This window comes from Cydia strobilella, chromosome 9 (genome assembly GCF_947568885.1).
Source record: "Cydia strobilella chromosome 9, ilCydStro3.1, whole genome shotgun sequence".
NCBI lineage: Eukaryota > Metazoa > Arthropoda > Insecta > Lepidoptera > Tortricidae > Cydia > Cydia strobilella.
The window spans coordinates 13,097,825-13,116,206 of NC_086049.1; the positions used below are offsets into that span (position 1 = coordinate 13,097,825).

An 18,382-nucleotide genomic window follows, 5' to 3' on the forward strand; every position below is an offset into this window, starting at 1 on the left:
CCGTCTGTTAGGATTTTTAGTTCATGTGAATGTCAAGTACATGTTTTCGAATTAAACAACAAGATGGCAGACCCTGCAACGTGCATGGTCCCGTATGGCGTGCATATATAGGTATATTTAGTCCAGCTGTCGAAATTACGCATGCAAATACTTTGTGCGTCTTAGGTATCATTCCGATGTCTATGCACACGGGAACGGCAGATAAAACGTTTTTGAACGCACCCAATCAGCCGGATACTATTGACTATAATAGTTCAGTTTATTTAGTTCTACAACTTTGACTAGGGGCCGAGTATCCTAACAATTTTCAATTGTAATGTGATAATGATAATGTCAACAGTGCGAGAAAGCTGAGTGTGTTTTTAATCTAGGCAAATATGTCATAAATCTTTTTTTATAATTATATGGCATTCTCAAAAAAAAATGTATCACAAGATATAAATATTCTAGAATCTAGATAATAAGTTATTGATTTATTTATTAACGACCAACAAAGCACATATATACCTAGTTGAAATTTTATAATTGTGTCATTATCGAATGTGCTATGCTATTGGAATTGCAACCATGTAACTTAGAAAAGACGGTAGCTACGCAATTTACCCCTGTTATGGCGGTAGTATGCATTTTTTGTTACTTGATATTATTTGTTACTAGCAGTAGCCTTAAGCGAAATAGAAAAACGTTATGCTTCACAAGATAAGCTCTCAAAGTGCTAAACGGACAGTTTATAAAATTTCAACTACAATTATATATCTATCTATTAGTGCTTATAACAAGAAATGTGAATGCTGTAATTTGTAAATTTATATTAAAAAATACGTAGACAGGTACAGGCGAGTACACAAAGCTTAAAATTGATATAATAATATATAATAATAATTGATGTAAATTTACAGGTCGAAATCCATAGAAGCTCTTAAGGGGCACCGTTTAACCTTTTCACCAATGACATCCAACTAAACGCACCCATAACTCAGGAACAAATTAGTGTTATAAACACAAAAACTTACCTACCGGGATTCGAACCCAGGACCTCCAGTTTCGTAGTCCAGGTCAGTACTGTCTAGGCAAGGAGGCCGTTACACCAAGAAAGATTTCTTTATTTTGCTGTCGGAACTATCGACTGATCTATTTTGTTCCATATTTTTATTTTAAAACTCCTAGGTTAAAAGGTTAAACGTTGAACGAAACGTTAATTAGGTTGGCAAAGATTTTAACAATAACATGGACGGCAGCAAGCTCGGCGATTATCTAAATATAAATGCATAATTACAACAATTTTTAACTATTTACAGGTAACACTACCTATAAATGCCGGTCGCAATCTTAAAATATGTAGGTACTACCCCTAGTGTAAATTTCATTCGATAGCGTGACGTGACGTACGCTTTTGCGGTTAGTGTCATTTTGTATGGGATTTAGAGTTTCCAAAAGCTCCCGCTTGGCGCGCTGTTCAAAATCCCATACAAAAATAGACATGATACAAACGCGAACGCTCGTCACGCTATTAGCCACGTCAAATTAAGCCGAATATGGGCAATCAGCGAAAATAATTCGTGTAGTTTTGAAAATTGGTATAAAAAACCGGCTTAAATCATGTCAGGCCATGCTCAGTGTAGGGTTGACACACTGAGCATGGTCCGACATGCTCTTGGCCGGTTTTTTAGGGTTCCGTACCTCAAAAGGAAAAAACGAAACCCTTATAGAATCACTCGTGCGTCTGTCTATCTGTCTGTCTGTCCGTCTGTCACAGTCTATTGTCTCCGAAACTACTGGACCAATTAAGTTGAAATTTGGTACACATATGTAAGTTTCTGACCCAAAGATGGACATGTAACGTAAACAAATTAATTTTAAACACGGGGGCCACTTTTGGGGGGTAAATATTTTCTTGAGCTATATCGAATGAAATTCACACTAGGAGTGCAGGTGGGTGTGTTACAATACCTAGTTAATGTAGGTACAATCGAACAAACAGATATTACATTTTAAATTAATGTTTTGCCAATGACGTAGTAAATATTGAAAGGTTTCACAGTGGGTCAGGAATCAAGTTGATCGATACTACTACATGCTCATTATAAGATTTATATTATAAGGTTCTTCTTTAACCCCTTACCGCATGTAATAACAATTATTTGTTTAAATTTGAACTTTAATAGCTATCAACAGAGTTGAATATCATATCCGCCATATATAGCTTCGTATGCGGTAAAGGATTAAATTTCCCGAAGGTCCGAATCGACTTATTTAAATTATGATTACATTGAAAAGGCAGCATTTTCCAAAATGCATTTTTATCGAGTTATTACGAGTCTTATGAAGATGAAGGGCCAGAGATTAAGTAAGTAATTGACTAAAAGTATAACCGATTGCGTACCTAGATGTAGTCTCTTACTACTATAACATATTGTGCACCTATCTTAACCACGCTTAAACATTTGTGCCATCAGCTATAATACAAAAGAATTAGGTACACTGTGTAACAGTAACAGAGCTGGCCAAGAAATATACTTCACAAGTTCACACAATATACATGTGCCAACATTCATTCAGAATATCGCTTAAACATAGAATATCAATGAATACGACTAACGGCTTTACTTTCGATGCAATACCTAAGTATTCAATTAAACTACGGGTATGCCGTCTTATATACGTCTACCCAAAATTCAGTGGTACAAATTTAAAGTTTGTTCGAGGGATTAAAGTTAGAGGCATCATTTTCGAGAGCAGTAATGGCTCTGGTACAACTCAGTACCTAAACATCAGGGGTATACACTTAAATTTTAACATCCGACAGTCCAGCGTTTCCAACATAAAACATCAAATTTACAACAACATTGCGGACAAAGGATTATATCTCATAATTTTCGACAAAAGTATCCAAAGCAGCGACGTGGTGGTAGCTAGGACCACTCCTCCCCACCCCAGCTCTAGTGACCAGGCTGTAGAGAATTCTCTGGCGGCTAGGAGGGGGTAGGCCGGGGCCTGAGGCCCTACGACCCCGTCCCCGGTGCCGTCGCCGTGCGCGCCGCGCGTCGACGTGCGCTGGACGCGCTTGAAGTGGATTATCATGAGGGTGAACATCGCAAACAGACCTGGAATACCAAAGAAGATAAGCACAATTTTTAAAAGTTACATTGCACGACACCTCGTGTTAATTTTTGTATTAAATATCGTTTCATATTTACATACATTTTTCGGCTTAACATACAAAATGAGATGTTAATACATACAAAGAACGTTCACTGCCAGCGACCCGCTCGGCGCGGGTTCTCAGTTCGTGGGAGCTTTTCGCTACATCTACATACCGGTTTTCCAGTGTTATCTAGCTCGCGCTGTCACTGAATGTGTTCATAAAATACCTATTCTAATAAGTACTAAACAAATAGACTAGATAGGTATGTATAACTAAAACTTCAGCACATCTAACCGGGAATTATCTTGTCACGCAACGTATAATTTATAATAATTCTTTTTATTTAGTTTAGACGAGTGATACAGTTGATGGCGTGTCACACGAATCACTAGCCAGTTGGTACAAAACAAAATATTTTGTTAACCATAACCTACAACTAACCATAATTATCACGTAAAATATATTTTTCACCTCAGCAGCTCGAACAAGCCCTTCCTTTCCTCACTCCAGGGAGTGAAACAAAGTAGCTTTTTAATTTAGTGAAGGTCATGAATTGCCTCTTCATACTTCGGGGTCTATGAAACATTCGAAATACACTTTAACCTTTAATATGTTCTCACTACTGAGGTGAAAAATTATATGTCACACGAGAGCAAAGTTATTTTACATTTCGTGTTTTTGAGTCCCTCGCTACGCTCAAGATTATAACTTAGAATCTTTCGCTTTCTCGGGACTCAAAATCAACACTCGCAAGAAAACCAACTTTCCTCTCTTGTTGCAAAATAACTATAAATGCTTAATATACCAACTAATCTAATTTTAATATTGTCATAAATCGTAGAGCATGGTACCTAAGCTATCTATCACATTTAGATTTCTAAACATTTCCTTTGATAGTGTCAGTGTTGGCGTGAAACTAATGCGTTTACCATCTAATCTCGTTTCGCCTTCGGGTAGAAAAATTTAGCATTAAAAGTAATCGAAAGAGCAAACTTTAGTTATAAAGCAGATTTATATTACGGCGAGAGGCGAGACACCATTTTGTCTAAAGTCCGCCGCGGCTCCCCCGGCTATACGATCGAACACGTAGGTACTCAATTTAAATTCAATTAACTGTGGGTTCCATGATAAACTTGTTGATTGTGTAGAAAAATTAAGCGTATTAACTTCTATATCACGGACCTTTAGTGTACAAATAACTAAATTATATCACATCATTAGGTATACCTGACATTTAAAAGTGGAAAAATTACTGCCTTGGGTGAGACTTGAACTCACGGCCTCTGGATAGATACTCCAGCGCTCTGCCAACTGAGCCACCAAGACCTCATCCATAGTCAGCAAATCTTCCCACTATATGGGTCTAGGGGACCCTAGCGACATCTACCGTAAGAGTGTTACACTTCTTAAACGGCCACCGGAGTTCCAAGTCATATTGGAAATTCACCAGTTACGATGTGCTACCCATTCTAAATTAATTTTTAACAAGCAGAAACGTCTGCGATCGATGCTATTAAGCTTAGAATAAATTTAAAAGTGGAAAAATTACTGCCTTGGGTGAGACTTGAACTCACGGCCTCTAGATAGGTTAGATAGTTCAAGTCTCACCCAAGGCAGTAATTTTTCCACTTTTAAATTTATTCTAAGCTTAATAGCATCGATCGCAGACGTTTCTGCTTGTTAAAAATTAATTTATACCTGACATTTGATAGGAAAAGCATCTACCTACCAATTATTGAATTCGTTCGCGTTATCGTGGACATGCATAGTACCTACCTGCCTAGCCAAATATCACGGGTAGGTAAAAGAAAATTTAAAATACGATCAATCATACTCACACCGACCTCACACCTACATTTCATGAATGCTACATCTATGCGGTACTTTTGTCTACAATCTGCACAGCATGAAACAGCATTTTTTGTCTGGAGTTTCGATTCGTTTTGTAGGCCAACCGTGTAGTTTAAAAATATACATACTCACCAGCTAGAAGGTACATGACCCCGGTAACCAAAACTGCGCTGATCTGATGCTTGCAAACTCCAAAAGCACCCACGAGAGCAGCGCTCCCTAGCACTATGAGGCACACAAGCGCGCACGATATGGATAGGTTCTGCATACCTAAAAAAATAAAATGAAAAATTATTAGATAGTCTGTCTGTAATTATGATTTCTAGGATAAAGGTGTATTCGGGTAATTCCGACTACTTCAAAAGCTCGACTTATCCCGAAAAGTTTTAAGATTGTTTGTTGTTTCATAAAGTTTTTTTCATTTTTATTTTATTTTAATAGGTACTTAACATTGCACACTCTTACACGCATACAGTTGAAGCCTCAAAATTTTATGGCTCTTCAAAACCCTTTAATCAACAATGAACCTTACCATACCTATATCTAGTTTGTCTGGGCCACTCACTCCACTCCGTCACTCCGTCTGCGGCTTAGCTAAGGAATTCTCAGTGCCTAATTTAGTACCTACCTAATAGAAAGCTGGAATTTGGCTTGTACCCAAAACCTATCAGATATTAATTACGTATATACAGGGTGGCAAAAAAATAAGTGCATTCCCGTTGCCAGGGAGGTTTTGGGATTATACTGAGCAACTTTTACTATGGGAAATCGCGGAATTTTTTTTTCCCTGCCATAGAAAATGGACCAGCCAATATGCATGAAACAGCCAAATTTTTCGCGATTTCGTGGTTGGTCTCATAGTAAAAGTTGCTCATTATAATCCCAAAAGTTTCCTGGCAACGGGAATGCATTTCTTTTTAATCCACCGTGTATACACAAAAGAAACGTGATAAAATAAAAACTTCGAAGAAATAGGGTACCCATCTCTTCTAATAGGTCCTGCAAAGCGAGGATGTTTTTAGGGTTCCGCAGAGTCAATTGGAAACCCATATAGTTTCGCCATGTTCGTGTGTGTGACTGTCCGTATGTTCGTCCGCGTCCTAGCTTACTGACCGTTCGTGCTAGAAAGCTGCAAGTTGGCATGGGTAGAAGGTACATTAAGTAATTTCAGTGGTAAAATAATAAGTAGAAAAAAAGAAGACTTTTTTTAGTTACAAGTCGTGGGGATCATTTTTTTTCGTTTCAGTCTTATGATGTGTCGTTGAATAGGTATTTTTTTGAAATAATCACGACGAAATTTCTTACTCCCTTTTGCTTGTTATGTATATACGTACATAACGTACATGATTATTGATTAGGCATCGGAGTTTTCATCGCACGGTACGATTATAGTGAGCTATGGAGTAGATATTAACATTATTTGAAGTCATACATACTAAGTATATTAGGTATTAGTACCTTAAGTACCTATCTATACCTATAATAAGTATTACCGGCTAAATTGTAAAACCGCCATAATTCTACTAGGTACTAAAACTCGTTATTATTTATATGCGAAGACTATTCGTAAGTAGATCCTGGTATGTAGGTCGCGTAAAGAAAAACTCGACATTTATTTCAAAAAGCGCAAATATTCGCCCACTGGGTTTTCATGGCCGTAAAGCTGAGCCGACACGGCCGACACAAACAATAAACAGCACTCCCCTAAAATTAGCGTTGTCATTCTGTGTTCTACACAGTACATATTTATTTACTCTATATGGCTATATTAATTATTAATACAAAGTAGGGAGGTTTTTGGAGCAAAGCCATGTATTAGAATTAGTGACAAATAGACAAATACAATAATTTCATGGTGTAGGTATGTATTATTGTGTAATGTAGAATAGCAGCAGACTTCTCTGAATTTATTAGATTAGCAGCCACGAATATACTGGTTTCAGATAATAAAAGTTATCTACATACATATCTACAATAAGATAAAATAAACCCATCTTCGAAATGGAAAAACGTAACATACTTACCCAACTAGGGAACAAATTAAATTATTTTATGAAATATTTTTTGATTTGTGTTTTTTAAGTAGTTACATCACTAAGCTGAAGACGAGGGTTCGATTCCCGCCTCGGCCACCGGTGAACTCATAATTAACTTTTAAAATGCTATATGACTTTGAAATAGACGCATTCCATTTCACGCGTCGATTTCAAAATCATTCTGTATATGAAACCTATGAGAGTCAATTTAAATAAAGTATTAGGTATAGGTATTAAATCTCATCATCAGTGCGTTGGGTAATTGTCACTCACTTTCGATTTGCGCCAGCTACCTTTTTTTTTTTTTTTCGTTGGAAAAATGCTTTATGCATGCCCACACCCTCGGGGGAGAAAGTGCGGGTTATGTGGGACTCGGCGAAAGGAGCCAGCTACCTACACCAAGGCTTAAAACCAATACCTTACGTTTCCAACTACCACACCTTCCACAACTGTAGGTAGTAGTGTAGTGTGTACCTATATTTTAAGAGTGAAAACAACATCATTTACTCGATGGCTGACTCGTTCACATTGAAAACATAAAAGGGTTCAGAGACAAAGACAAGTCAAATAATACCTTATGTGGAAGAACTTAAGGTGTTAAATAGATCATAAAAATAGCCTTCTCATGTTTCCAGTCGCTTCAGCATGTTATGATTTGTATTCAACGTTTTAGGTCAACATCTTGGCAGGGCAGTTAATTCCAACGCTTGACGAGATGACGAGATGATCGTTTCAAGCTAAACTAGTTTTTGTGTGATCTAGTATGTACGGATATTACGACCAAGACGATAACAGTAATCAGAATAACAGTTGGAATCTTGGCGTACATATAAATGGGAAAATGTAGTCTAAGTGGAAAAAGGGCTTATGTGCCCTATCGAACTATGAAGGCAGTAACATTTCTTTGCAGATCGGGGTCGGGAGAAAAACAAGGGTAGGTCACCGTTAAGTGGTTGGGGTTTTTATACATGCTCGTTCTATCAGATCGTAACGAAACCTTAGTTAGCCATTCAAAGAGCAACGGGAAAGTCGGGAAAAGCTGTAATGGGAAATAATAAAAAATGTGTAAGTAGGTCATGTTCCTCTTCGTCCGTAAAATATGTCTGTGCCCTGGGGACCTACCGAATCCGGCCATTCTTAGAAAATATTGCTGATGAAATTGCCATGCCTCTAAACGTAAAATAAACAATGAAACAGCGTATGAAAAGGTGTTATGATGATTTAAGCAAATTTGAATAAGTTTATTCAAATGGCCGTATCAGAGATAATCATGTGTGAACTAATGTATACTTATTAGCCCGATAAAGACAAAAAAATGTTTAAAATTATAGTAATCGTGCGTAGGTATTAGTAAAGGTTCCCAGGTCAACTATCACCATGAGTGACTCAACTTAAGTACCCACGAAGCCATACTTTATGGAACAGACTGCACTATTCTCCTTTTATTTCGAATTCGGTTAAATAAGGTCATGCATATTGGAAATTGGAACGGTGTAGTCACCGTAGATATGTAGTCATATTTAGGCAAATAAAACACTCCTGAATAATACTGCTGACAAATTGACGCCATCATTGTCGTCTGTAAACGTTGAGCACCAATTTATATTCGGCTATGAATAATTTGGCCCCATTGTCGATTTATCTTGATGAAATATCGGCAAAAAGTCCTTTAAGCATTGAACGTATTTTCTTTTTAATTTTCTTTATTATCCGAATTCAAAAGACAATTTTTGTCGACACGGTACACTACTTACCTACATATATTTTTTTATGATATGATGCTCCCCTGACTGATTTCGGCCACAGCATGTGATGCTACTATGTAGTTAATCATGTGCTACCTAATAACAGTAGCATAAGAACCATTGTACCATGTTTAATGCAAATAAATTAAATCTGAATCTGATCAATTGATCATTATTGCCGGATTCACGAGCGCCGGATTACTGAGCGCCTACTACTACAGCTGTCATCTTCATGTAATTTATAACCTTAAAGCTAGGTAAAACCAGGGGTACAAAACTCCTCCTTTCGGGCATGCTCGGCTCCGTTCGGCTCAGCATTGCTCCGAGCAATTATTAGGGTTGGCACAACTTGACGTCCCTTTGCGTGTACGACCACAGATAAAATAATGACCTGAATTTTGACAACCCTAAATAGCCGAAAGGGATAGTGCCATACATAAAAGACAGCATAATTAGTCCATGAATGAATCGCTGTCAAACTTCGGTTTTGTAGGAAGTTTCCTTTCTGCACAGTACTATTATTTTATTCTGTGGTAAAACGCAAAATCTAGCAAAATTTGATAGAGATCTGTACTGTATCCGTATTATAGGTAAGTATACCTATTAACACAACGCATATTGTGCGTGACCTCTTCACGAGTTGCAATACCTACCTTACTACCTATATTACTTAGCACGATTAACCAACGCCTTACTACCTATTTATTTACCTGTAGGCTGTAGGTATACCTAAGTATAATTTGTATTGCTAATGAAGCCTGAACGAAAACATCAAAGGCCTTTGCCCTGCCAGTCTAATTTGTATTTCTTTTGTTTTATTACAACATTAGGTACCTAACCTATGTTCCGAAAATGTTATTTCGTCATTATTACGCTTAGTGCCTAAAGTTTTTTGTTCTGTGCATGAATATGGCGCCGCCCTGATGGGTATGGGAAACATTGGTCATCTGACAGTTTACAGCTGTCAAATATTATTATGAAGATGTCATCCCATGAAAGTTCACAGTTCACATTTCCCCCATGCCGTGCGTTGTCGTCGTGTGTTATTTCCAAAACCATGTGTATATACTTCGCCATAGCTAATTACGTCTATTTTGACAGTGAAGTGAACACTTTCATCCTAAGAGGGACAGAGAAAGGTAGGTACCAGTGTTATGTATTTCCCTGCAGCTCTTAACAACAAAATAGTAGAAATTGTCCAGCGATCGGATAGATCTAATACTCGTAGTCAGACCAAGACAAGTCTGTAACGACTTTGATAGCAAAACTCATACTTTGATAGTCAAACTTCTATGAAATTATGACGTTCTAGCTGTTGCCCCTTCATTCGCGTGGATTTATCATTTGCCGATACACTCTTCAACCCCTTTTTAACCTTGTTAGGGGATGAATTTTAAAAAGCACTATCTATTTTTCCTACTACCTATCTAATATTTTTACAATTTCAAGTCCCTACTCAATTGTTTTGGTTACAAATTTTCAACTCCCGTTTAACCTCCTTAAGAGCCAACAGGAGTAGTCATTTCTCCATACAAACGTACTCGACTGTTTCCTCCGTGGTTTTTGAAGCTAGAGGAATGATTTTTTCAACACAGATTAATATTGTCAATATCTGTGTCGGTGTGTTTTGCTTTTTTTGATATTTTTGTTTTTTAAGGCGCTAGAGCCCTTCAAACATGGCCAAAAATGGCCTCACTGACTATGCCGCAATGAGAGGCGTGGTATTCAAAACTGATATCAGTTAGCCAAAAAATCAAAACAGTCCGACACAGACAATTTCATAATCATTTAGATTTCCAAATTTGGTTACGATTGGTTAAGTTTTGGAGGAGGAAACAGTCGAGTACAAAACCTCGATTTTTGAGATTTTTACGCAGGATTTTTCGCCTAAGCTGCAGTTGTCCTTATCGTACTAATTTTAGGGGCGGGGTCAAGTTTCTAAATACGTACACAGACAGAAAAGTGATGGACAATAGTCGATATTGAATGTCGATAATCTAGTGATGTGATAAGATCGATAAACCATAACAGTCGCGATTTGCCTCTTAGTAGGCGATGTAAGTAAAGTGAGTATGCACTTTGGCCTCAGGGGATATCGTTTAATACTATTTATTATTCCTTGGTTCATACAAAGCTGAGCTGACGCACTAGCTACGAGATTAAGTCCTGGCTACCCCCCAAAAAGGAAGGGGAAAAGTCGGCTTCTGCGGTCCAGTTTGCCTCTATTTCTACCTATCTGTTGATCATGATCTATGAGATCAAATTTGGTATAAATTTTGTGTAAATTAGGGATGAATAATTTATTTTAGAAATAATAGTTTCACATTTTCATATACAAATCTGAATATATGAACGAAACATTAAAATAAAATAAATATTTAAATGTCGCTCCCAAACAACAAACGTGATTTTTTTGCCGTTTTTTGCGTAATGGTACGAAACCCTTCGTGCGCGAGTCCGACTCGCACTTGGCCGTTTTTTGTTAATAGCTTTTGAACTTTTTTTATGTGGGAATAAATTAACGCTTCGAATACATTTTTCTAGACATCATTCCGAATCCAATGAGGTATCACACGTATTTTTAGGAATTAGTATCTCTATTAGTGGCAGCCGTACAAGCCCAATTTCAATGAAAAACCGCAAATCGATGTACAGGTTAGCCGTTTGGCACACGCATACTAAGAGTTCAAAACAAAATTTTTGACCCGCAGTTCCTAAAAAAATCCCTTTTTTTGTAAATTAAAACAAATAGAATTTTCAAAACATACTAAGTTTGGGGTCAAGTCAAAGGGTTAAAGAGGTATTTCCCGTTGGATATATGGATATTACGTATCATTGTATGATTAATATGTACCGTATCTGCAGTACAGTTCCATAAGTCTCGTAAAATAGGTATTGAAGTAGATTGTGTCACTTTGTATTGAAAAAAAAAAACTAAATAAAATTATTTTTAAAATTGCTTTTTTGGGGTTTGATATGAGAATATCACGTATCATTTGTGGTATATTGTACAAAAAAAAATCAGCCATATCGTAACTGGAGGAGTCCAAACTTGGTATGTTTTGAAAATTCTTTTTGTTTCAATTTAAGAAAAACCGGCCAAGTGCGAGTCGGACTCGCGTTCCAAGGGTTCTGTACATTACAAAATTTAAACAATGTATTTTTTATATGAAACGTGAGTGAAATGTCTTTAAAAAACCCGTAGGGGTCGGATCAAAAACTAAGTAATTAAGTCCGACTCACGCTTGACTGCAATTTCCAATAGATTTTCCTGTAATCTTTTGGTAAAGATCTATTTTGTGTATATATTTTTTTAAATTTTAGATCCAGTAGTTTCGGAGATAAAGGGGGGAATGATCATTTTTTGCCTATTTTCTTGAATAACTTCTAAATTATTTATCCTAAATTATAAAAAAATGTATTAGAGATTCTCACAATGAGCTCTTTCATTTGATATATAACACGATATAGTTTAAAATACTTTATTTTTAATTTTCTCATTTACCCCCCAAAAGTGGCCCCCATGTTTAAAATTCATTTGTTTACGTTACATGTCCGTCTTTGGGTCACAAACTTACATATGTATACCAAATTTCAACTTAATTGGTCCAGTAGTTTCGGAGAATATAGGCTGTGACAGACGGACACACAGACAGACAGACGCACGATCCTATAAGGGTTCCGTTTTTCCTTTTGAGGTACGGAACCCTAAAACTGGCTAAAATGTAATGATGTGGTATTTTCAGAATCGCTTCTAAAAGCCCTTTCGTATGATAGACAAGAGAAGATTACGATAGGTTTGAAAAAAAAAAAATTATATAAAAAAAAAGGTTTCAGCACTCCCTCCTAAGGGAATTTGTTTTAGGAACTGCGGGTCAAAAATTTTGTTTTGACCTCTAGTATACGTGTACCAAACGGGTAACCTGTACATCGATTTGCGGTTTTTTTATGCGAACAGCTTACACTATATTTTTCACCACCTTGAACGTTTTGTAGACTATTGTCCCAAATTGGGGTTTCATATTTATTCCGACCAGAATTAGCTCTTCAAACATTTTTATCAAAATCTGAGTCATAAATAAAAAACGGACAATTAATAAAACTGTATAATTACATCAAAGTAAGAAATATCACATGTCACATGTTTCTTTGTTATGATATTTTATCTAACCTGAGGCTAATTTTTTCTATTCCACGTAGCCGGAGAGCGGCAAATTTGTTTTTAATCACACTTGCTCGAAAAGATCTTATTCTATGCAGGTGTACTGAAGGGAAAAGGCCTTAATGTTCCCGCGGGAGTTATAGCTTTCTTTTTTTATTAGGTATGTCACTAATTCATACGAACCAAGTAAGTTATAAGTAAAATACTTTGTTTAAAGTCAAGGTATAAGGGAGTTTTATTTTTAAAATACTTACGACTATAATTTAATATTTTTGTTTATATTTAAAAATATTTAATTGGATTAATTTAACAGCCGTTATCTTGTATGTTTTTATACAACAATATTTTCTTGTATGTCCATGTTATGTTATGTTTTTTTACTCTTCTGTACCTCGAAATGTTAATTAGATTGCAGGTTGTAGAAGGATATTGAATTCAGTTACTTAAAATCAAAGAGTTAATCACAATAACAGGGAATAAGCAAACGAGTGGTAGCGAGCGAACGAGTTATAATCCAAGAATAAAGTAAGAAAATAACTGGGTGGTGTGTGGCGTGGTATTTGGTATGCATAGCTATAGCGTAGCGGGCCGGCCAGCGGAGGCCGGCGAGGAGCGCAAAATGCGTTCGCGTCTGTGTGCGTGCACCACACACACTGGGATAGTCCCTCGCTACGCGGTACCGCCCCCGTCAGAGCGACGGCGATATTCAACTTGAAATCTCAAAATTGAACCCGGGCTCACCTCCTGTTGGCTCTTAAGGGAAGATTGGAAAATTTTTTAAAACACTGAAATTACTTTTCATGAGTTGTTTCGTTGAGTTGAGTCCTACGAAGTTTCAAGTTCCTTACTCACAAAAATTTCTGTTCCCGGTATAAGTTTTTAACCTTAACCTCCTAAGACCCCGCGTACAAATTTTTGTACATATTCCACAATCTATTTTGAACTTTTGTTGAGTAACTAAGGGTTCCAAATTCAGAAACAAAACAAATGCTTCTGGGTCTCAAGGTTAGGGTGTGAATTATCAGAAACGCTGAAATTGTTTTTATTGTATTTAATCAACATGTCTTTTTACGGAGTTTTAAGTCCCTAGCTTAAAATAAAATTAGATCCCCATACAAACTTTCATCCCCTTTTTAACCCCTTTAGGGGATGAGTTTTAAAAGTGCTGAAATTACTTTTCTTGTATTTTATCAAAATGTCTTTTGTAGTTTCGGCTCAGCGTTGATGATTTTGGTGAATCAGTCAGTCAGGACACGCGTATTTATATATAATTATAGATAATTGTGCCATTTTCAACCAAAAGGGTACTTATTGTCGCTTGTCAGTGAGGCGCTATTTCCATATAGCTTCAACTAGAAATCAACCTTATCAACAAGCGACAATGTGGTACCTTTTGGTTGAAAACGTCACAAATAAATAACACTCGCTGTGCACTGCGTGTGCTATCAAAATCGTTGCAGACTTATCAATAGAGATAACAAGGGTAACTAAAGCTATAGTTACATTTTGGGTGGTCTAACTCTAACCCTCTAGATCTAGATTCACCTTACGTTTATATGTCCCTGCTTAAATTGCTTCCTAAAGTAGAATGTAATATTTCGTTCGCAAACCCTAGAAATTGGGTACATCAAAAACCTTTTTACTACCCCGCGTGTTACGTAACACGCAACGTTATACACTTTTTTCTTGGACCTTTTTACTTCCGTATCTTGTTTGACCCTAAAATTGACTGGTTGAGATTTTCATTTCGCATTTACTCCACCACTTACACATTATTCGTAATAAAGTTCACACAACTAAATAATTAAACAAAATAACACGTTGGAACAAAATGCACCACGGAAAGCGCGTCTTTTAAAGGTATTTATATTTTATTATTTTATTTAAACTTTATTGCACGATATAAAATTGTACAAATGGCGGACTTAATGCCTTAAGGCATTCTCTACCAGTCAACCATAGGGTCAAACAGAAACTTGTAGTTAGTGCAGGATTGTAGACAACGAGAGGAAATATGAAACACAAATCAAGTTATTCTAAACAATATTATATTTATACACTTACACATATAAAAATAATAGATATATTTATATTATATATATATACCTATATAGTATGAATTTTCTCAAATTATTTTTACGCCTAAGACCCTAATCTGTTAAACAAAAGCCATTGTTTCTCTTGTGCGAGCTGTGCTGTTGTAACATGCGGATCATTTATTTATCTTTAAGCGAGTGAGAGGTACTTACGTAACTTGCCTACCTACCTACTAACAGTACTAACCTATTTATTTAACCGAACTCTTAGAACCACACCACACTAGCGTCTTTTGAGCGTCGGCGTCTAGTCAGCGCCATGGGAAATGGCGTCGCTGCGCAGTTGCGCCAACATTGCGTCATGCCGAGGCTCAGGAGACACTAGTGTGGGGTGTCTCTTAGAAACTTACAAATATGTAGGCTTCAAATTGCAGGCTTTTCTATACTATGGATGGAGTATGGAATTATTGTATAAAAACTCACGGTGCTGCCAGTCCGCCCTGGGCTCATCATCCTCGCTGTCAGCCAAATAGTTTGTGCACACCGGCTGTGTCGGGAAGCCGGCTCTGGACAATATGGACACTTCCTCCTCTGGAAATAAAGTCCATTTTTATATGCACCGAATCATGTACAGCCCCTAGGATTGGAAGCGTAGTGGTAGAGCCAGCATCAAAAGTAGCAGATCAGACTACGCGTCAAATGTATCTATCATTCTCTAACAAGTAGCTTATCAAAAAGGGATATGATAATATCGAACAGTTAGAATGTAACTGATACTTTTGAACGAGAACTATTGAGATTTATCTCTTATATTTGGAAAAGTATTCCAGCAGGCGTTATCATGGATGACTTTATCCACGTGATAAAATTACTGGACTGGAGGAGGACTGGCTGGAACCGGCTACCAATAAAGGGGATAGGGTTGTTTTTCTTTTAGAATATTTGATAGAATTGTTTCAAACCCGGAAACTAGGTATAGAAAGGATGCCAATCTCTTATGGCAGAATTGTTGCAAAAGTGACCGCTTTCAGCTTTAAATAATAGTTCCTAATCTCTCCGGTGGTGCTAGTTAGGCTCTGGGACATGAGTATAACATGAACCATATAAGGCAACAAATAACCCGACCAAATTACGTAGGTTGTTTTTGGTAGTATTTCGGTGTATGGTGGCGCCGCCTAATTACTGTTTTTTGATGGACACTTTTCATACATAGAGATTTGGCTCCTTTCATATAGTCTCCATGCCGGAAACCATGTCGTTAACTTACTGGGACGAAAGGGTAACTAAATCAACATTTTGGGTGAGCGCTTACCATTATCAAAATCCTTAATACGGAAACCCTGTGGCCAATACATTGCGCAAAAATGAAACGGGAAATAAGTAACACTATTAAGAGGATACATTAGTGATCATTTTTCTATATAAACGCATTTTGGGCCTAGATCAGTAATTTTTTTATACGAGTTTAATATTACAAGTATCTGTGCCTGTACGTTTTGCTTTTTTTGATATTCTTGTTTTTATAAGAACTAGGTTACTTCAAACAGCGCTAAAATCGGCCAAATAAATGCGCCGTAAACAGAGGCCTAGCATACAAAATTGGCAACAATAAACACAAAAATAATTAGATTTCAGACACAGACAATTTCTTTGTCATCCCTTTCCCAAAATTTCGTTACGATTGGTTAAGTTTTGGAGGAGGAAAATGTCGAGAACTAAAACCTAAATTTCTGAGATTTTTACGCAGGATTTTTCGCCTATAGCTGCAGTTGTCCTTATCTCACAAATTTTAGGAGTCGAGCCGTCCCCGTCAGCGCGACGGAGATATTTACTTAAAATTCTCACATATGAGAAGGGGGCAGGGGCTCAGCTAATATATCCTCTTAAACAGCAAGTGGTAAATATTAAAGCTATCTACTCTATTCCACACATGTCATAACTACATTATAAGTGTTTACATATCGATAGGCTAACACAATAATAGGGTAACCATATCATCTGGGTACGCGTTCGATAGGGTTACCCTATCGAAAAGATTAATCAACTGCAGGAGTTTTCGGACCTCTGCTTGTAAGGCGTAATTTGCTATGTATTATTCCTCTTTGTTCTTATTTTTTTTACATAAGATGTGAGCTGATTCCAATTTTTGTCTTTCTCGCGCCTATCTGATTGCGGGTTTCACTGATATTAAAACGAAATCGAAATATGAATCGATAAATGTTTAACAGCACGGATGAATGCTTTAAAAACCTATATTTCTTTTTTAAGTTAGTATATACCATATACCTTCCAGAGACACGCACATCGTCCATATGCCGCCATTCATAGGAACCAGGAAAGTCCCCTCACCTTTCCTGTGACCTGTGTGCTCGATCTGTAACAAAACAAATGCCACTTTTAAAATAAAGTGTAAAGTATACCGTATCTATAATGTTTTAAATTCTGCTATGCTGTTTTAGCCGTTGCTACGGTATAGCTGAACGCTATGCCGTAGCAATGGCTACAACGTAGCGCTACGTGGCGAAAAAAATGTGTGTGATTACAGCTAAAATCGTCCTCATAGAGGCTTTTAACGACTACATCATTTTCTTTCTTATATTTTGCACGTAAGACTTGTTATGCCTACTGAAATTCAGAGGAGGTAATACTCTATCCATTGGATTACTAAGAGCTAACATTAATTATTTGGTGAAATATGAACTTAAGGCCAATCGACACAGGTCAGAGCGCTGGTAAGGCTTCGGATCAACGTAAGATGGTATAAATCACTTGACTGGCCTGCATTTCCCTAGCTGAAAGAACACAAGTGAATGTTTGACCCAGACAAAACAGTATAACTGAATGCTGAACCAAATATGAATTGATTGCCACCGACGTGGTATAAAAAAAATAATACCTAAACGTAAACTGAAATAGATGTCATACACTAAATAAATAGTGACCAAGCCCTCCAGATTTAAACAATCGTGAGACATTAGTAACATTAGGCCAATTTTACGGTTTCACTCACGTGTTTATAGTCACTCGCGCGACGTGTGTGTGACTGAAATAAATGTCATATACGAAGGAAAAATGACATTTATTTCAGTTTATAGTTTAAATAGTAGTGTGTCTACTTGGAAAACCACAAATTAAAATATTTTCATAGAAAATAATTTAATTTGTTCTTAGAGTGTGTGTGACTGTTAGACTAGTGCTTGAAAATGGAGACGTAGGCACTTCGAAACATATAAGTTTGTTCAATGAAATAACCTGCATATACCTCTTATTTAATAAATACTGTATTTAAGGATAAACATGAAAGTCGACGTTCGTGGGAAAACTTTTGTCATTTATTATGTTCTAACAAGTTATATTTCAGCCAAGTTCTACGTAAGTTAGGCCTGACGAAAACAATAATTTTCGAT

At 36.8% G+C, this 18,382-nt stretch overlaps 1 protein-coding gene across 1 annotated transcript in view; it reads right to left on the bottom strand.

Annotated features, from left to right (window-relative positions):
* Positions 1-2,812: 2,812 nt before the first annotated feature.
* LOC134744410 (uncharacterized) overlaps positions 2,813-18,382 on the bottom strand; it is a 60,880-nt gene continuing 45,310 nt past the window's right edge. The window contains exons 5-8 of the mRNA XM_063678220.1: positions 17,262-17,349; positions 15,459-15,566; positions 5,129-5,266; positions 2,813-3,104 (exon numbers count right to left, since the gene is read on the bottom strand). Of these exons, the coding sequence (XP_063534290.1) occupies positions 2,836-3,104; positions 5,129-5,266; positions 15,459-15,566; positions 17,262-17,349 (603 nt within the window). The 3' untranslated portion in view covers positions 2,813-2,835. The remainder of the gene's footprint in view (positions 3,105-5,128; positions 5,267-15,458; positions 15,567-17,261; positions 17,350-18,382) is intronic.